The sequence below is a fragment of the Rattus norvegicus genome, chromosome 15 (assembly GCF_021556685.1).
Source record: "Rattus norvegicus strain SHRSP/BbbUtx chromosome 15, alternate assembly SHRSP_T2T, whole genome shotgun sequence".
In the NCBI taxonomy this organism is placed as follows: domain Eukaryota; kingdom Metazoa; phylum Chordata; class Mammalia; order Rodentia; family Muridae; genus Rattus; species Rattus norvegicus.
This window is the reverse complement of record NC_141548.1, coordinates 25,909,109-25,929,296: the sequence shown is the minus strand read 5'-3', so window position 1 is coordinate 25,929,296 and position 20,188 is coordinate 25,909,109. Positions and strand designations below refer to the sequence as shown.

The 20,188-nt window shown below is 47.8% G+C and overlaps 1 protein-coding gene and 1 non-coding gene across 4 annotated transcripts; one reads left to right on the top strand and one right to left on the bottom strand.

Moving 5' to 3' along the window:
* The first annotated feature begins 2,948 nt into the window (after positions 1–2,948).
* Positions 2,949–12,547, top strand: Otx2 (orthodenticle homeobox 2). Of its 3 annotated transcripts, NM_001100566.1 has the most exons (6): positions 2,965–3,051; positions 3,203–3,278; positions 4,002–4,164; positions 7,734–7,949; positions 8,922–9,073; positions 10,903–12,547. In NM_001100566.1, the coding sequence occupies exons 4-6, from the start codon at positions 7,853–7,855 to the stop codon at positions 11,521–11,523; spliced, it is 870 nt and encodes a 289-aa protein (NP_001094036.1). In that variant the 5' UTR covers positions 2,965–3,051; positions 3,203–3,278; positions 4,002–4,164; positions 7,734–7,852; the 3' UTR covers positions 11,524–12,547. The 3 variants fall into 3 exon arrangements, with proteins under 3 accessions (NP_001418350.1, NP_001418351.1, NP_001094036.1); NM_001431421.1 differs by lacking the exon at positions 4,002–4,164 and having other exon boundaries at positions 2,949–3,051; NM_001431422.1 differs by lacking the exon at positions 4,002–4,164 and having other exon boundaries at positions 2,949–3,278.
* Positions 12,548–17,457: 4,910 nt separating this feature from the next.
* On the bottom strand, positions 17,458–17,564 carry LOC120097203 (U6 spliceosomal RNA). Its single transcript, XR_015639244.1, has one exon. It is a non-coding gene; the product is annotated as a U6 spliceosomal RNA (small nuclear RNA).
* Positions 17,565–20,188: the final 2,624 nt, after the last annotated feature.

Below are 20,188 nucleotides of genomic sequence, written 5' to 3'. Positions count from 1 at the left end.
AGCAGCCCACCCTCTCCACCAACCCCCCCTCCCCCAAAGCCAGTGGCTTTTGTCCTGACCTAGAATAGGGTTTGTGGAAACAGTACCTGAGCCGGGCTGTCTGCAATTTCCAAATTGACAAGAAGAGACTGGAAGATAAAAAAGCATGTTCTTACAGGTGAAGAGCAATTTTGCAACTTTTCCAGGCGACACAGGAGAAAGCCTGCCTGCTACCAACTGCTGGAGAGTCTGGGCAGAATTCCTCTAGAAAGAAAAAAAAGAAAAGAAAAGAAAAGTCTTTTTTCCCCTTCCCTCCCTTGTCTGCATCTCTGTCTCTGGCTCTCATTCTCCTCCGTCTCTTTCTTTCAGATCCAATCTTTTGAGAGCTGCAGCATATTGCTAAGCTAAAGGGAAATTCTCTTTGATAAAGTGGTGTTTCCAGCTTCTGGGTTTTAAAACCTAAATCTATATTCAAATCTGGCTGAAGGTGTGTTCTGGGATTTATGAAAAGCCTCTTAAAGGGGTAAATTTACCAAACCGTGACAAAATCATCACGATCTTACTTTAGACATCTGAAGTGGATGAGAATTTTAAAGAGACCCTTGTTTATTTAACACTGTCCATTTCCAACTGGTGGTTTATTGGCCCTGTATTTCTGCGAAGTTATTAGACTAGAGGGCAAAGGAGAAGCGGGGGCTTGTGTGCTGCCAGCCGCTGAAGGGGAAAGCCCTCCCACGCTGTATCTAACAGAAATCCTCCACTGTCTATAGCACTCCGGAATTTTCTGGGAGGTTTGGCTGCTCTGGGTCTTCTCAGGACTACATCTCAAACCTTTGCCTGGAAGTTGAGAGGTTCCTAACGTCTCTGGACTCTACTGCAGATGGATCGCTTTCTCTCCGATTTTTTTCACTTACTTCGAGTGACTCACAAGCTCTCGCTCTATTTCTTTACCGCACCCCACCCTCACTGTCCCCAAGGCCTTGCTTTACTACATCCATAATGGTCTTTTTTTTTTTTTTCTTTTTAGCTCTTTGATGCTTTCAACATCATTATGATCAAACTGGGGAGAATTCTTTTCTCGGGGTGGGAAATCGCCTCTTTTTCGAGAGATTCGCGTGGATTTGCCCTTCCAACGTACAAAGCACGATGGCTCGGACCAAGAGCCAGGACCTGCTTCCCACAGCCCGGGCCACGGGGGACAACTGCCTGGGACATTTGTTTACCTCTCCTAAATGAAAGGCCTTGGGGACAGTCGCCAGGTGTTTCTGCACGGTGGGGGCGGGGTAACAAGGAAAGGTCCGTACTCACCCTCCCCCCAAGCCTAGGCCCCACAAAGTCGTGGCTCCAGGGAACGCGACAGCCAGGGGTTTTCTTCGGACTGGAGCAGCTACAGAGGAGCCAGGAAGATCTGGGCAAGCCCGGAGGCGCTCCAGGGTTCGTGGAGCCTCCAGGACCTCACGCTCTTAGAACACACCTGCAAGTCAGCTGCGGCAGCGGAGTGCCCAGCCTTAGGCCGAGCCGGAGCCGAGCCCAGCCGGGCTGCGGAGAACTTGCAGCCTCGTGCGCACTCCCGTAATTCGCTAATTGCTGTAAATCCCAAGGACGGCCACATTTGATTACACATACAGTATAAGAACCGACAACAAAGCGACGAATTAATTACCAACTTCATTAACATAGGTCCCCAAATTAAAGGCAGCGAGCTGTTTCTTTGGGCCCGCTAGCAGTGGTGGCGGTGACTGAGGCAGTGAGGGGGTGGTGGGTTTTTTTCCGTTTTGTTTTGTTTTGTTTTTTTTCCTTCTGCATTGGGAGTTGAGGGGAAAGCTGTCTTCTCCCCCCCCCCCCCATCCTCCACACACTCAGCAGTAACATTTGCCCCCACCCCACCCCGTCCCCTAACACTCTGTCCAATGTGTTTCTGCTCTTCTAGAAAACAGTCGGGTCCGGGATCTGAACCTGAAGAAGTTGAGTTGGTTGGTCCTGCTGCGTCCCAGCTCCCGAGTTTCAGCCTCAGGCGAGGGCGATTCCGTCCCTGGTAACTCCCAGGCTCTGCAGCACCAGGAGTTTATTCTTAGGCAGAAACTATTGCTACTGGGGGCTTTTTGTCACCTCACACTCAGGCCCGGGAGATTTGAGGTATCCTCCTCCCTTGTCCCGAAATCTGCCCTGGGGGTAGACTTGGGACTTCACTTTTTCTTTTACATCTTGCTCTGGACTTATCAAATTGAAAAATCGTGCCCGGAAACCCAGAGCTCCGAGACCAGGGGTTATTTGTAAGGGGTTGAAGAACAGCGAGGACGACGACGTTTTCAGAGAGTTCAGCCTTGTGAATCTGCATCTGTCTATACTGCATGTTCCCAGCTCCGTCCCGGATTCGTCCACTTTTCACCCCCTTTTCCCCCCTCAGCGCCCTCTGGTCCTCTTTAAGAGGACATAGCCCTGTTTTTAGGGTTAGCCTGGGTTTGAGTTCTGCCTTGGACCCACACATCCTTTGCTGGTGTTGGAATCGAAAACCCGGCATTACTCCCTCCCTCCTTCCCCTAGCTTTGACTTAAATATTTTCCTCCCCTGCGTTGTTTGGTGTCCTTCCTCTAAAATAAAAACAAAAAAAAAAAAAGAAGAAGAAGAAAAAAGAAAGAAAAAAAAGGAGGCTAAGAAAGGGATATAAAAGAAGAAGAAAAGACCGAAGAGGGAGGCCTTCCTGTCCATCATTTTAATTACACAATTAGTTCACATGCTCGGGCCCATAATGTATATTTTAAGCGCAGCCCAGTGTTTTAAAGAACGTTCTGGTAGTGTCGGAGGCCTGGATTTCTTGCCTGCTCTTCCCCCCGTGCAGCAGCGGCCTGTTTTCCTCCCCCTGTTGTGTGTTTTTATTATTTTCCCTCTGGCTTAGATGTGTCAATCATTCTCTCTCTGCCATTGGTTGGAGAGTTTGCGTCAAAAAGTTGCCAGAGAGGCGCTTTCTCAGCAAATCTCCCTGAGAGCGGAACCTTCCTCAGCTCCAACTCAGCCTCCACTCTTATTAAAAAATAAAAATCGCTAAAGGAGCGCAGTCGCCACATCCACTTTGTATGTATCGCGGACGGACACACGCCTGTTTACAACTCTGGCCACTTCATTTCGTTTTCTTTAAAAAAAATATTTTTTTTGGTTGTTTGACTTTTTACGGAAAGGTGAAGACTACAAGGTTTTTTAACTGAATGCTCTTGATTTCTTTTAGGATAGCTGGCTACTTGGAATTTTGAAGGATAATTTGATTTTTTTTTTTCTTTTCAAGCGTCCAATGCGGCTTTAAGGTAAGTGTCCGTCTGTCTTGTCTATAGCGCTATCTTTGTGTTCCCCAGTCACCTCCGCACCTCCAATGTGCAACTCTGCGGACGCGGAACTTCCTCCGTGGAGGAGGGGGGTGGATGTATTTTATTTTTCTAATGATAATTTTGAGACGAAATAATGGCCATTAGGAAAATTTGACGATCTTTAGAAGAGGGCGGGAGTGGGAGGGAGGAGAGCGCGTGCTCCTGGGGGTCGCTGCTACTGTAGAATGTCGTAGAAATCCGACGAGTCTAATCTGGGAGTTGGGGAGGGGTTTTGTTCCTGCGCCCACGCTATTCATGGCTTCTCCTCGCCAGCTTTGCATTTTGGCCCCTAGATTTAGCTGGAGTCCTTAGGCTTGGTTCCCAGAGTCCATGACAAAATGATGTTTGTGTGATGTACCTAGGTTGGTAAATTAAAACAACGATAATAAGGTGAGCGCTTCCGAAGGCCGGAGCCCTGATGGCCGGCTCCTTCGTCAGCGGCGGGGACAGCGGGTTGCCCTTAGACTCCTCAGTTTGCAGCGGGAGCCGAAACCCGAGCGGATAACCGAGGAGGGGGACAGCGCTGGCGTCTGGTTACTTCCGCGCCGCCCGATTTTTTTTTTTTTCGTCCACTCTCTCCCCTAAGCCTAGTGCGGCTCTGCTCTCCGCCTCTTCGCAAAGCCTCCAGGGCTGGCTCTTCAATCCCCTCCTCCCTATCCCTAGGAGTGCGGCTCCACCAACCCGGGAACTGCACACTGAGGTCGGGGCTCCTGGTCCAGATCACCCGGCCGAGGCCGCTAGTTGGACAGGTTTTAAAGGCGACTCTGCCTAGTGTGGTTCAGGGGACGCGCGCCCCAGCCTCCGCGCGCACCTGGAGCGGCCAGAGGTGAGAGTGAGCGCCTGGATGCTCCGGGTCAGAGACCCCGGAATCCCTCCCCTTAGGAAGGACTTCGTGTCCTCAGTTGTTCTGTGTCTGGGGTAGCATCGTGGCCCGTTGAGCACTTCTGCACTGCCTTTTCAGGCTTGGGGACAATGAAGTGTCGTGGGTCAAGGCCAACCTCATACGGAGGGGCTCGCCGAGGCCCAGCCCCTGCTCTCGGCCTGCCCCCAAAAGGAACTAATGGAAGGCGCCCGCTAACACCCGGCCTGGGCGACAGGTCCCGCTGCAAACTCGGACGAATTGGAGGTGTTGATGAGTTCAAGGGACTATTGAAAGCCAGTGTCCGATTTCACTGGAAAAAAAAAAATCTAAAAACCTTAGAGCCCCAAACCGATTTCGTCTTTTAGAGGGAGAAGAGTGTGTGGAGAGAGGAAGAAGGCCCAGCCGCGTGGGCCTGCGGTGCTACACCACTTGGGGAGGGGACCCGGAGAGGGGCTGCTCTTCCCTTGAAACTGTGCCCTCCATCCCAGAGCTTTGGGGGGTCAGGATTTCGCCTGTTCACCTCGGGATTTTTCCGGTCACCGAAAGTTATTAGCACCAGAGCGGAGTTGAGCACAAACTCCTCCCCCAGAGTAAGGTAGACACCCAGGCCTCCCCTTCCAGACCTAACACCGGGGCTTCTTCCAACTATAATTAATAGTCAAGACCAGCCCTTTGCACATTTATTTCTCTCTCCTTAGCGGGTGGTGGAGTTGTTGATTCCCCGGGGCCAGAAACTTTCACTCGAATTGGCGGGGCAGAGGCCGGCGCCGGCTGTTTTCCAAAAGCCCGCGTACCTCTTCCTTCCTTCTTTCCGCCTCTCGGTCTTCCCTCCTGCCTCAGGCCAAGTCGCCAGTCCGCGAAGTTTTGTTTCCTTTCTATCATGCAGAAAATTAATCAGCCAGGACGAGAAGCAGAGCTGAGCACGACGGCCTGTAATTAAGGGACGTGTGCCCCTCGGATTATCTCGTTAGTTTATCAAGAAAACATTTATTATAATTAATTCTCGGACGAGGTAATTATTATTGAGCGAGGACACAGCAACTGGTAGATGGGCTTCTTGGAAGAAAAAAAAAAACACCAAGGAGGGGGGGTTTAGAGGGGGAAGCGACAGATTGCATGAATTGACCGTTAGATATAAGGCTGTGCAGGCCGGCGCAGGCAGTGGAGAGGGACCTTGGGCATCGGGGCTTCTGATCTGCCGGGCTGCAGGACAGGGACGCCGGACCCAGTCGCTTGCGCCTGGAGGAAGGGCACTCGGGGACTCGTCACGCTACCGCCGTTTACTCCTAGGTATGAGCTCTCAGAAGCCATCTCTCCTCGAGAGCGGTCACATTAACCCTTATGTCTTAGAAAGCGAGTCCCCACCCCCATCCCCTCTTGCACTGTGCGTGGAGTGAAAGCTAGAATGGAACCCTTAAAGGCTGTGGAAGTTAGATGGAAGGGCCCGCAGCCCTCTTTATCTACCGAGCCGTGTTCATTATCAGGGCTCGCCGTGGAGAAGTGACTGTGGCTTGGGTTGGGTTTTCCTCCTTTTTTTTTTCCTTCCGCCCACACCTCCAGGAGGAAAAGTGAAAATAGTTTCCCTTGACATTTTGAGCCGTCTTGGCTCTCCAAGAAGGACCTCGCCCCGAACTTTCTGTTACTGCCTTTTATCGTGGAACATGCTTTTTATCGAATGATGTGTTTAGGCGTTCTAGTTGGGGGAGAGCTAGACTAGTAAATAAATACACTCCTCATCTTATCATATATAACAGTTCAGAACTGCCCAAGGGAACAAGAGTGTATTTTCAAAGAAGTCCTCTTTTAAGAGGGTATTTAAATAAGGAACGACTGTGTTTTTAAATCTTGAAAGGGGGAAATACAGAATATAAAGCGTTCTCTGCAAAAGCAACTAGTTTTAATCCAATTCTCTAAAAAGGACATTTATAAAAATCACATTTTAGGGTGGGAAAATAAGACTTATGTTCTGGATTTAAATCAGGAAGAAGTCACAGTTGAGTTCTGTTTGTGAAGCTTTTTTTTTTTTTTTTTTTTTTTTGGCCTTTGTCTCTTAAGGTAAATACGAATAGCTAAAGTCTTAAATTTTCATTAACGAACTTTCATTATGAAGATGACAGAAGATCAGCCTTGTATCCGCCATTTTGAGGAAGTTTTCCAGAGTGTCAAAGTTTCAAAGCAGAAATCTTTAAGTGCCTTATTTTTGGAAAATAAAAGCCAGCCTTAAACATCGCCCGCCTGTATTAACATAGACCTGGCGGGGGAGGGGATTCAGCGAAGGAACACAGATAACTTTTTCTCCCCCCCCCCCCAGCTCTTTCTCTTACAAAAGTGTAGGAAATTTGAAAGGTAGAGAGAAATCCTATTAGTTCCATAGCTTTGGATGTTTATCGACTTCAAACCTAGAAATGCGGGCAAGGCAGCTCCCTCTCATTGCTGTCCCTGAGAATCCAAAACCCAAGAAAATTTGCCTCCCACAGGATCTGCAGCCTCCTTATATCAAAATCATGGCAGCAGCCGGAGGAATGCATCCTCCGGACTTGCAAAATGTGGGGACAGCAGTTTATCCGACTTTACTTCAGTTAGGATTCTAACTACTGCATTTCTGGCGAGCCCAGTGCTGCTCTTCAAGACCCCCCCTCCCAGTATGTTTAAATTAAATATTTGATGGGTGTCGCTTAAAAGTTAAATACTTGTTTGTTTAGCTATACTTCTTTAGACACATATAATCAAGGTCCTCCAAAACCCTAATAAATCTGTTACTTACTTCGAAATCTAATTATCCAGACTACTAATTAGGTGAAAATGATTACTGGAAATGACTTCAAATGTGGGGTAATAGTGATTGGGCAGTTTTCACAAGTTTGCTGTTCAGCAAGTTGGTGCTTTAAATGTTGAATGCGTTTACATTTTAGGTTCGCAGCAGTTGAAAGTGGTAATAGTAATTAAAAAAAAAACGGCTAAGATAATTAAAACCTCTACCAGGGAAAGGCAACAGTCTGGGAAGAGGTAGATTTCTTGAATTGTTTCTTTGTTTCTCACCAATGGGCTTTGTTATCAGCATTATTTATTTAGCCAAAGAGTTCTTTGTCTCTGCAAATGGCCCCAATCAAGTTTTGTTTGAGACAATTAGCTAGTGGCAGCCAATGAGTCCTATGCAAATGTTGGGATAGGAATGTAATGCCTGCATTTGGAGGCGTGGGGTTTTGTTCTTGGGGAAGGCAGAGTGTAATTGCTTTCCTCAGGTCAGTTTTCTTTCTTTTCTTTTTTTTTTTTCTTTCTTTTTTTTTTTTTTTAAGTTTAGGGTGGGGGTGGGGAAGACAGGTTTATCTGGTCTCTCTCCATCCCCTCTAGTTTTAGAACTGCTGGGGGGAGGAAAGGACGACGGGGGAGGGGGGGTGCGCATCTGCAACTCTTTAAAAGCCTGTGCCCAGCGTCACCCGGCTTCTTTTTAGTGAGTGCTGGAACGTGGGGGAAGCTGCTCCCTCCGAAGCAGTAAACCAGCGTTTCTGTTTGTTTGTTTGCTTTGCCCTTAGTTCCGTCACTCCAAATCCACCCACCAAGGACCCTGACCCTGTCCACTCCAGGCGAATCGAGACCGTCCGGCTGGGTCCCCCCAATTTGGGCCGACTTTGCGCCTCCAAACAACCTTAGCATGATGTCTTATCTAAAGCAACCGCCTTACGCAGTCAATGGGCTGAGTCTGACCACTTCGGGTATGGACTTGCTGCATCCCTCCGTGGGCTACCCGGGTAAGTGAGTCCCGCGGCATTCTCGATTCCCCACGCTCGCCCCTCAGGAGCTTCGAGGTTGGAGGGTGCGCTGTTCTCACTCAAGCTCAAGGCGGGATTCCCAAGGTGTTTTCCTTGCCACAAAACTGCCGAGTGCCCCTGAGCCTTTACTGACCCAGGAGGGAACAAGAGGCAGGGAAGAGGCGAATCTGGGGTCTGCGGTAGTAACAGAACCACACTGCTCCATTCTTAATTCGAGTGGCTTGGCGACATTCATTGGGCTAGGTCGTGGAAGGTTGTTGACCTTGTCACTTGAGCATGCTCTTTGCGTACGTCTCCACGCCCAATTCCTAGCTATTCTCTGGGAGTAGCCGGATTCTCTCTCCCTACTGTCCCTTACAGTTCTCCCTCGCCAGGGGCTTCCAGGGGCTTCCGGTACGACGCTGTCCCAGCTCTTTAATCCTCAGAGGTGTGGCTTCCCTCCAGGTGCCAGGCAATTTTCTTTTCTCATCAGATTCCTCCCTCCCCCGACCAAATACTCATAAAAGTATGAACTATGTCCCATTTTAAAGATAAAAGAACAAAGGTCCCCGCGGTGTTAAAATACCGTGGGAACTGGCTCGGCGTTCGCCGAATGACCGAGGTTCGGTCATTCTGAACCTCTTGCCCTTGCAAAGCCTTTAACTTTGCTGGACAGCCTTTTCTGGTGTGGTCTGGCTGTTGTTGTTGTTGTTGGGTTTTTTTTTTTCCTTGTTTCCAGAATTGGGCGAGGGGGTAGGAATTGTGGTTCCTTATTTTGTTAATTTTCCAAGTGATTTGTAGCTGCCCTCCGGGGGAGGGGGGTGGGATCACTGCACTGGAGTGTCCCTATGAGGTTCTGGAAGGGGGGCGGTGAGAGGAGGGAGGTGGGGGAGTCTGAGGACCAAGGCAAAAGTCCTGTGACTGAGAAACTGCTCCCCCACCCTAAAGGGCCCTGGGCTTCTTGTCCTGCAGCCACTCCCCGGAAACAGCGGAGGGAGAGGACTACTTTCACGAGGGCACAACTTGACGTTCTGGAAGCTCTGTTTGCCAAGACCCGGTACCCAGACATCTTCATGCGGGAGGAGGTAGCACTGAAAATCAACTTGCCAGAGTCCAGGGTGCAGGTAGGGCAGGTGCAGACACTCTGGGTTTCTTGACCTTGAATCGTGGATTATACTGACGACCCAATAGGATCTGAGATGCTTGTCCCAGACCAAAGAAGAGTTTGAAATTCTAAACCCTCAAGAGCCAGGGGACCATTCTCCTTTTACCTCCCATTTGCTTCTGTCCCGCCTGGACTGCAAGGTCCTAAGTTGAAGATGAGGGCAGATTTCAAAGGAAGTCACGTGGTCCTTGTGTGGCAATCGTCTTTGCGGACTTGTGTGTTGGGAGCAGGGCTGTGGAGCTTAGTTCCTGGACAGTCCAAATTAAAAATAAAAACCAAAAAGCCACAAAAATAAACAGAGCAACGACTTTTCAAGGCCATACCTAATTTGGCGACAAAATTAGAAAAGGTGCTCTTACCAAATAAGTTGACAAAATAAATGTGTGTGTGTGTGTGTGTGTGTGTGTGTGTGTGTGTGTGTGTGTGTGGCGGGGGGGCTGGCTGTGGGAGTTGACTTTTGGGGGACAGAATTCAGTTTTCTGGCTTTGCCATTTAACAGACTATTCAGTCTCTGTAAAGATATTCTCATTTTCTTACTCTACTTATCCCTGTATTTGATTCTGAAAGGGAGAAAGTCTCCCTCCTGACTGGAAAATAAGCCCTATGTGAAGCTCCTTGGTGCTTGGCCCCTCAACTCCTCCCTCCCCCATCCTCCTACTCCCTTCCCCTCCCCCCTCAAGCACACTCTTCCTTTGGATATGGCATGGTTTTGAAAGTGCTGGACATCAGTGTGAACTACAAAGCAGAAAACAGGATTTTTCAAAGTGAGTTGGAAAAAAAAATTTAGCACTCGTAAGTCGTGACCCAAGGCCTTCACTAGAAACAAACTGGCTTTGGATATGTAGTGCTGCTAAGGCTGGCCCTGAGGTTTACACACTTTTAAGACCCAAATGGAGAACTCCTTCAACAGAGTAATCAAAGACCTGTAGCCAATGACCAAGCGTGGTGTTTTTTATCCCAGCACTAGGGAGGCAGAGGCAGGTGGATATCTGAGTTCTAGGCTAGCCTGATCTCCTGCTCCAGGACAGCCAGAGCTATGAAGAGGCAGGACCTAAAGCTGGGACAAATCTCAGTAGCTACTATCATAGGCTCCTGCACGACAGAATGCACGAGGCTACTGCTAATATGAATTTCCAGATTGGCAGGCTGAGTTTTAAGTTAACAAGTTAGGGAATTGGTGTAGAGAACAGAGTAGGCCGTGCGCGAATCTGAAGGCACAAACTTGAGTCTTGAAGACTGATACTGAGGTCTGTCTTTGAGCTCAAAGCAGAAACCACACAAGTCAGTTCATTCACTACAAAGAAGCTTTCACTGGCTCAGATCTCCTCTCCACAGGAGCATGTCTTCTTGGAGATTTCTTTTATGAGTCTAGGAGAGACAAAATGCTAGGTCGTGGAACCAGCCTCCATATTAGCTGTTGCTTCCTGGACAGCGCACTGTAAACTGTTTGAACTCAGTCTGCTGGGTGACATCCAGCAACAGAATACTTATCTCTGAAAGACATAGACAGCCATCCCAAAGTACAATGAGGTTTCTCTCTGTAGAGGAAACCTAATGGAAGAGCAAAGTGGAGAATTTTTAGCTTATGATTAAGAGTGTTTACCTTACGTTTTCTTGATATAAACTGTGCCTAAGGTAGACTTTCCCACAGTTGGAGAGACAGAGGTGAGAGTGCTTTCTGCGTAGCCTCTAAGCGGCAAGGGAGATTGTCTGGTTGTTTAGCCGTGCAATCTGGGAGGACTCTGGGGTTGGTGTGTCCATGTTAAAGAAGTTTCTTTCCCTCTCAAGGTATGGTTTAAGAATCGAAGAGCTAAGTGCCGTCAGCAACAGCAGCAGCAACAGAACGGAGGTCAGAACAAAGTGAGACCTGCCAAAAAGAAGACCTCCCCAGCTCGGGAAGTGAGTTCAGAGAGTGGAACAAGTGGCCAGTTCACTCCCCCCTCTAGTACCTCAGTCCCAACCATTGCCAGCAGCAGTGCTCCAGTGTCTATCTGGAGCCCGGCCTCCATCTCCCCACTGTCTGACCCCTTGTCCACCTCCTCCTCCTGCATGCAGAGGTCCTACCCCATGACCTATACTCAGGCTTCAGGTTATAGTCAAGGCTATGCTGGCTCGACTTCCTACTTTGGGGGCATGGACTGTGGATCTTACTTGACCCCTATGCATCACCAGCTTCCTGGACCAGGGGCCACACTCAGTCCCATGGGTACCAATGCTGTTACCAGCCACCTCAATCAGTCCCCAGCTTCTCTTTCCACCCAGGGATATGGAGCTTCAAGCTTGGGTTTTAACTCAACCACTGATTGCTTGGATTATAAGGACCAAACTGCCTCTTGGAAGCTTAACTTCAATGCTGACTGCTTGGATTATAAGGATCAGACATCCTCATGGAAATTCCAGGTTTTGTGAAGACCCGTAGGAGCTATTTTTTCTTTTTTTGTGGGTGATTTTTAAATATGCTGGGCTGGACATTCCAGTTTTAGCCAGGCATTGGTTAAAAGAGTTAGATGGGATGATGCTCTCAGACTCCTGGTCAAAGTTACCGAGAGGCATAGAAGGAAAAAGGAAGGGCCTTAGAAGGGTCCATCAACCAGCAACCTGAGATGGATAAACTAATCTACTTAAGATTCTGTTATAGTTCTAGATCATTGGTTTTTCTGATTTGCAAATGATTGATCCAAATATATTCTAGCAACACGCAACCAAACACCACTCCAAGCGAAAATCAAACACAACTGAGTAGGGGAGGGAAGGTCATGGCCTTCAAAGCAGGCGTGATCTGATGTTTTAGCCAATCTTTGGTTGACTCTTAGGAATGGACAATGTCCCAAGCTCATTCACGTTTCATGACCAACTGGTAGTTGGCACTGAAAACCTTTTCAGGGCTGTGTGAATTGTGCGACTGATTGTCCTAGATGCACTACTTTATTTAAAAGAAAAAAAAAAAAAGCTGACGCTCATACGGAGTCAATATGTAGTTTAAGAGACAATCAGTGTGTGTCTTATATAAATGGTACATCTGTGGTTTTTAATCTGTGCTAGACTTCAAAACTGTGATCTCCTGTTATTGTATGCAACCTTGAACTCCACCTCCACAGGGGTTCTTCTGTGATTAAATAGGTTATAATTATAAGCAAAAATTCAGAGCAACTGAATACTGATCTAGAACGATTTACCTTTGGCTGGAGGTGAGCTGCCCTGCTGTCTCTGGACAAGGATCGAGAAGAAGCAAAAGGAGCCTAATTCGCCCGTAATTTAACGTTGGTAAGCCTGGCAGTCAAAAAGACATTGGTCAATTGCTCTGACCCTGATGAATTTTAAACTGAGATCATTGTCATTTATGCTTGCAGATGTTAACTGGAAGTTATATATGCATAAACCCTTCCTGGATTTGGCTGATATGTATAATTATATTAAAATGGTTCTAGCACAACATTGGGTCCAGTTTAATTTTACACCATTGCTAATGAAGGAAAAGCCCTGTGTTCAGCTTCACTTCTGACACGTTTATTGGAAGGCAGAGAAGACAATGGCGTTTTACACCTTCGTTTTTTAGTTTTTCTCTTGCTGATCTGTGAATGAACTAGACGGGAATGACAGTGATTTGGAAACGTCAGTGACTTCCCTCAGGATTGTTCCTAACTGGAAGTCACTCGTCCCAGTCAGCCATTAACATCGGTTCCTCCCCTGATACAAGCTTGACTTGCTAGGCACCTTGTCAGTGTGGACCAGTAGAGTTTTGGTGTTGTTGTTTTGTGGGGCATGGGGGTGGACTGGAATAATTCAGAAAGTAAGAATGTCAAGAATTTCTTGTTTCAGTTCTCTAAGGGCATTTTCCCCCCTTTTCCTTAAAAAAAAGGCCGAGGTAAAGATGAGAGGAGGAAGTGCAATCAGAATCTGAATGGAACCCAGGGATTTCTTAACAAAAGAGAAAACTTTAAAAAACCTATAGTTTCAGGAGTCAAACACCCGCCATCAGTGCTGGGTGTGTGCGTGTGCGTGTGCGTGTGTGTGTGTGTGTGTGTGTGTGTGTGTGTTTGTGTGTGTGTGTGTTTGTGTTTGCTGGGCAGGGGAAGAGTCCCATTTTTGTTGTAGGAGTTACTAGAAAGGACATGACCCATGGTCCTTGGTGCTCCTCTGGTAAAAACTACTTAATTTCATCTTAAGCATCTTGTGTTCTTATTTGACCAAAATTCAATGGCTGTTTATTGTAGCCCTGCAAATGAAGGTTGCCAGTTGTAACCATTTTGTTTTCTGGCCATTTCAGTTCCCATCCCTAGCTGTGCTTTATGAATCCCATCTAGTCTTGGCTTAATGAGTAAAAAAAATGTTTTATTACTGAATAAAACTCTACAGCCACCAACTGTCAAGTTGGATGGGTAGATCCTGGACCTGGAGAGACAGTCATTTGTACTCCAACCTGAAGTGACTGACATTGGGGCCCCAGAGGCTTTAGGCTTTCCTAGATCTAGCGGGTTTTTGTTTTTGTTTTGTTTTGTTTTTGTTTGGTACCTCCCGAATAACCAATTTCTTACATTGCCTTTGGTTTTCAGGAAACTTAAGCAAGGACAGGGAAATCACCTTACAAGCAAGGATATCTGGCAAATACAGCAAATGACTTGGTGTCTGCTGGGTCTGTAAACGAAGTTAGGAAGTCTCTGAAGCCATTTTTTTCCTCTCGTCATTTTTGCACAACTTTGTTTAGCTGAGACCACACAGTTAATCGCTTTGAATGGACGCCCAAAGTAGAAAGGGTTTCCCAGGATCAAAGGCAAAGGGGAGGGGGTGGAAGCTAGCGTTGGCTTAAAGACATCCAGATTTCTGGTAGCCGCTCCTAGTGAAGACTTGGTTTAATCGAGTCAGTAAGTTCCACTCTGACAGATATTTGCTGAAACGATTCGGCTCCAAATGAGTCTGGAGGCTGCTTAACCGGAAGCAAGGTAGCAATATAATCATGGGGGGAGGGGTGTAGAAGTGAGGCACCGGGACTGGCTTTACAAAGCTCTGATGCGTCGCTCTTTGGATTTCACTTTTGGAGTGTTCCGGTCATAGGTAAAGAAGAGAAATCCCACCAAGCCAATAAAGTGTTTAGAAAATGGTCACTTTCCTCTAATACTCCTTGTTCCTTTTGATCTCACCTCTTCTGTGTCTGAACCCTCCCCTCACCCCCTCCACGAGGAAGCCTGGAAAGAACAGCTGCCTAGGCTGGGCGGAATTTAGAGAAACAGCCTGGTGCCCGGGGTGGTCGAGGCAGCCCACAGAAGGCTGTAGAGACCATTTTCAGGGCTACCTTTCCTAAATCTGTTGACAAACTAGTTTCCTAGGAAATCATCCTAGCTGTGCCCGGGGATCGGAGGAGTTGGGGCGAAGGCTGCAGGCGGCGGCTCCAGGGCCACACATCTCTGCCAGGCAGAGATGGAGTCCCTGGCCAAGCCCGGTGACTTTCTCGTGGGGGTCCCTTAAGCCCAGTCCCCAGACTTGGAGAGAACGAGGATCACAGCCAAACCCACTGCCACGCCTGCAGCCACCAAACTCGGTCGGAAAGGGCAGTAATGTGTGTGTCTTTGAGACACTTCAGACCCAGCGGAGTTCAGGTGTTAAATCAGTTTCGGGGTTTGGGGAGTGAGTTGGGAAATAAACGTCCAGCTTCCGACCGACCAGAGGCAGACAAGCGGCGTCCATTTGGCCAAAGCTGAGAAAGCCGACTTGGAGGAGACGGGGGACGACTGGCTTTGCTGGGTTTGGGAGGTTGGGGGTGGGGGGGTGTTCGCTGTAGGAGGCTCGGGAGGGGACAGCTGCTCCCGGAAGCCTGGAGGAAGCGGGTCGCTCAGCATGCAGGTTCCTGGGGCGCCCAGCTGGGCTTGCCCTTGGGGACTTTCAAGGACAGCCAGGTGCTTACGTAGTGAATACACCGAGCTCGGCCCTCTGTTAGGAGCCGGGTTCTGACTCTGAAGCTTGAGAAAATTCATTGAGAAAACTCAGCCTCGTTCATCCTTACTCCCACTCCTCTGTATTTCGTTTCCCTGTGAGCGTTGGCTGGTTTTGGTTTGGGATTCGGCGCAAGTTCTGGGATGGAGAAGCGGCTCCTTTCAGTGTCTCTTAGGTAAAGACAGGCCCCATTCTAGTTACGTGCAGGGCAGAGGCCTCATACAAGTGCCCGTCACCGTTTAATCAGAAGCTGCCAGCCAGGCCAAAGTCACAACACAAGTTCGAACCCACCCGAGATTACACTTCCCGTGAGAAACTCGCTATTGTTATTAAGACAAAGCTGTAACCCCAAACCACATCTGTCATCGTTAGGTGGTGTCTACTGCCTGCAGAGGTGTGTTTTAAGTATGCAAAAGACGTACACAAAGAAGCCGGGCAGGTAACCAACGCTTGCCATTTAAAAAGAAACAGAAAACCGGATGGGAAAGTGCTTAACCGATTGGTCCTTGACCCGTGCCTAGGTTCTTGCCTTTTAAATTTATTTTTATTTGTGAAGCCATCAGGAAGGACAGCTACCCTTTCTCCTTTGTGCGTCCTTATCACAGCATCTGCATACTTAAATTTGCGACCAGAGCTCTAAGCACCTCTGCTTTTCTTTCCTAATCCTCCCTCACCCGGTCTGCGCAGGTTCCTGTGATAAACCTCATTCTCCCAGAAACACCATTTCTGCTCTTGGATTGGTGGGGCATAAAAGACCAAAGACTGCCTACTCCTCCAATGGGGAGAGCAAGACCCCTAATGAGAGCTACCCAGATATTTGGGGGGGGGGGTTGGTTCTGCAACTGCACAGATTATAGGATTTGTCTCAAACAGAATTCACATTACATGTGAAACTGTGGTACACCAGTGTATTGAGACACATTGTGTGGACCTGTTTGGGGAGTCTCTTTCCAACTGCTTAAAATAGCCATGTGACTTGAACTGGTGTTTGCAAAAATTGTTTTATGCTACATTCGAGCAGGATGTATATATGTCTATATTATTTGGAAAAGGTATTCTGACGGAAGCACTTGGAAGGAAACGGAAGCAAGAAACGTGTGTACCGGGGAAGCAGCTGGGGAGGAAGTAGGTAATGCATTTGAAAGGGCCTCTACTATGCCACAGTCCTCACAGCCCAAGGAGGTCCCTCCCAAATGCTAAATAGAATTGGTCAGACTTCCCCTCCCGCCAGCACCGTGTTTAAAAACCAACCTGCTGTTGATTGCAAACAAATAGTAAACAGATTCAAATAAAGGAGCCCTACCAGGTCCAATCCATTTAATTAAAGATGACTGTGGGTGCCCAAGCAGCCAGACCCTCGTCAGGGAAGGGTAACTTCAAAATCTGTTTTTCTCCTAGAGGGAAAGTCAAACAGCATGAGGTCTAGGACTTTTATTCCTTAACCTCCTCCCCCTTCACCTCCGATTCTTAGCTGGAAACAGTATTTTGAAGAAAACAAATAGACAAGCTGAATGGAAAAGAATCCCATAGCAATCATAATGGTAAGGTCTGAATTGACCTATGTGGGCTCCGGGGATCGGGGGTGGGATGTCCCTGTCTGCCCCTTCACCCTACATCTAGTGTCAGCCTTAAGTTGTCCATTTGTGAGAATGAGAAAGGGCCTTTCATATAGAGGATTCCTTAGTCGACTTGATATCCCCGGGGGTCATTTCCAGCCTGGAGATGTCCTTAAAAACAAGATGCCCAGGTCCAGCAGCTCTCTGGTTATTTACCTCACCCACCGCTCATGAAGGGACCAACAAATACTTCTCGGAAAATATTGGCTGGCTAGCATTTGTGCCCACATTCTCAGATCGAGACTGGAGGGTAGGTTCTTAGAGACACCCCGTGAATGTTCTCCTTCAGGCCCTGGCCCAGCTTTAATCTCCAGAAGCCTTTGACTACAAGCAGACCATCAAAACTTGGAGTTATTAAAATGTTTCTAGAACCAATAGTTACATTTTAGGATCATGGACCATTAATAACAATCTCCTTAACATTCAAATGTCTGTAAAATGTGTTGATAGAGGATTACTGGTGCCTAATGGGCGTTATGTGATAACATGGGCTCTGAATAGTGAGGTTGGGGAATGGGTGTCTGACCACAGCTACTCGATTATCAGCTTACGGCTAAATCTTTTTTTTTTTTTTTTTAAACTTGTGGTGCTCTTAAGAAAAGGCATTGTCCCCAGCAAAGCCTGAGACTTACGTTCATCATTTAACCTCTGAACAACCAAGTACAGTTCTGGAAAGAGGAAGAGAAAAACCTTACTGTAGGCACAAGGTCACCTTCAAATGTAAGGAGGCGGTTGTGGGCAACCACCCCTCCTTTCCCTGGTCTTTTTGTTTTTTTTTTTTTTTGTTTTTGTTTTTGTTTTTTGTTTTTAACACCTTATGAATTTGTGAGTTACTCTTGCGCAGTGGCCACACCAATCTTCCCTGAATAGTTCCAATTTTTGCATATGTGCTGCGGAAGCCAGCATTCTTTCCTTGATCTTAATGGAGCTCTGCCTGAAATGGGGGGTGTTTCTGGAAGTTCCAGGCCCTTGCGGGTGGTGAGGTGGAGGACAGAGGAGGTCAGGCTAGACGCAGACATCCTTGGGCTAGCTTATAGCTCAGTTCCTAAAGGACAGCTCACTCTCTCCAAGGGCTATTCCTGGGGGGGGGGGGGGGGGGCTTTGGGCACCACGGACAGCGCCAAAGCTCCGCTGGAAGAGAGGCTCGACGGAGTGGGTTCCACAGCTTTTGGGGACTACTTGGCAAAAGCATCGCGTTCCCTTTCTCCACTCCCACCTTTCACTCAAAAAGCAAGCGCTGGAAAAGGAGCAGAAACCCATAGGATGTCTCTGACTGCAAACCGCACACTTGCACCGTCTTGGGGGCGATCCCTTCCCGCAAGCAGAGGCCCTACTAGTGACCGGATCCCGGGAGGGAGAGATTACTCTAGGGGCTGAGAGGCAGTTCTCTGGCCAATTGCATGAGACAGTGAAATCATGACTCTCCCAACCCGGAAAAAAAAATGGGGCCTCGAAACTTCTCAGGCGTCCTAAGCCGGGTTGGCTGCAGCACGTGGTCCGGCTGCCAGCTTCCCTGTGGGCAGACAGTCCTGCTGACCTCGCAGAGCAGAAGCTGGGGACTCAGAGTCCGGAGATGCCGCCCTTCGCGGGGAGCCCGGGAGCGCCAAGGATCGGAAAGATCAGAGAGCCACGGGATGAGGCAGCGATCTCCCCCTCATTCCTGCCCACGTGGGCGCATCACAGAACAACCCCAGACTGATGGCTAAGCAAGCCAGGCTTCCTCCCTCGGCTCCTGCGGTGAGCAGATGCGCCAGCAGAGCTGGACTTGGCTTCTGTGCTCAGACCTGAGCTGGGTCTTCATCCCTGGACCAAGTGTTCCAGGGCTAGGGACCGCAGTCAATGTTGTCCCCAGTCCTGACGGAAGTGCGTCCATCCCAGCACCCAGGGCCTAGGGGGGCCTGGCGGAGGCTTCCGGTTCCAACTAGGAAGGCTTAGCAGCTGGTGTATGGCGCTATCTGATACGCTGTGCCAGGGCCCATTTAAGGGCTTGCTTTAATGAATTGGCCTAAAACAAATTTTGAGTTAGTGTTTAAACAACTGGTGCACACCCAGGACCATTTCTTCCCCGATTCGGTCACTTCTGAGTTCTTTTTGGTTTGAGAGTTCCAATAGAATGTATTGCTTAGCGTTAGGAAAATTTTAATAGAAGAGTCAGCTGTTTGCGTAACAACGTAATGTGTGTGCTGTATGTGTTTATAACATATTTCACCTGAGGCTACCACTCTGGTAGAATATTTGCATCAATAAAGTCCGAGGTTCTAGTCCCAGTACTGCCAGGGGAGAGAGGGGGAGGAGGGGAGGGGAAGAAGGTCATAAATTAATGAAAATAGATAATTTTGGGGAAGAGAAAGCTACAAAAAAATTAAGTTAGTCAAGTCTAATTGAATTGCATTGTTCAGCCCTTCTGGTTCATAAAATTCATTTTATTTTGAATTCTAGTCTAAGTTGACCACTCGAAGCTTTAGAAGACTCAGAAGCATCCATCTATTGGTTACCCCCTTTAAGACAAACGTATGGATTTATCATTTTATTTAGTCTTAAAATGGTTCCTCTAACTCAGAGACCGAGGAGCAGCGGGAGACTTGACATAAATGGGCATTCAGATTTTCAGTCACTTACAGTTTGAGTTGATTAAACCACTAACTGATTTCTGAACATTTAAAATGGGCACATAAGTCAGGCATGGGGAGAGGGGAGGGTATGTGCTTTTAAACCCCAGCACTCAGGAGGCAGAGGCAGACTGATCTCCGTGAGTTCAAGGCCAACCTGGTTTATAAAGTGAGTTAGTTCCAAGGACAATCAGGGCTACCTACAAGAGAAATCTTGTCTTTAAATAAATAAATAAATCAAGTGGGCACATAGACTCATTCTCCCTCCTCCCTTACGAAATAGTGAGATAGAATTTTAATACAAGATACCGAAGGAGCAGATGAGGGTATCCTGAGATTGATACCCTTATCAAACTTACAACAGGATCTATAACCATCCAGAATGAACAGCTGCTTCTTTGTGTGGTGCATGTATGTTGTTAACAGTGAGTTTAGGGGTAGAGATTGTTTCTCAGCAACCTCAAGAAAAACTGGCAGCCCTGTGGAAGGTGAATCCACCTTTCACTCCTAAAAGCTTGTTTTATTTATTTTATTATTTTTTTAGATGTATTTATTTATTCTATATAAGTACATTGTTGCTGTCCTCAGACACACCAGAAGGGGGCATCAGATCCCATTATAGATGGTTGTGAGCCACCATGTGGTAGCTGGGATTTGAACTCAGGACCTCTGGAAGAGCAGTCAGTGCTCTTAGCCACTGAGCCATCTCTCCAGCCCTTATTATGTTTTTTAATTCTTGGTTGTTTTTTTTTTTTTTTCAAGACAGGGTTTCTCTGTGTAGCCCTAGCTGTCCTGGAACTCACTCTAAATCAGGCTGGCCTTGAGCTCTCAGAGATCTACCTCTGCTTCTGTCTCCCAGGTTCTGGGATTAAAGGCATTTACCACCACCATCCGGAGGAAAGTTTGTTTTATTTTTAAGCA

Bases quoted from the DNA above. Each gene is read 5' to 3' on its own strand.
- Otx2 (NM_001431421.1), top strand. From the start codon at position 7,853: ATGATGTCTTATCTAAAGCAACCGCCTTACGCAGTCAATGGGCTGAGT. The intron at 7,950-8,921 runs GTAAGTGAGTCC...CTTGTCCTGCAG, and splicing joins TCCCTCCGTGGGCTACCCGG to CCACTCCCCGGAAACAGCGG. The intron at 9,074-10,902 runs GTAGGGCAGGTG...TTCCCTCTCAAG, and splicing joins TGCCAGAGTCCAGGGTGCAG to GTATGGTTTAAGAATCGAAG.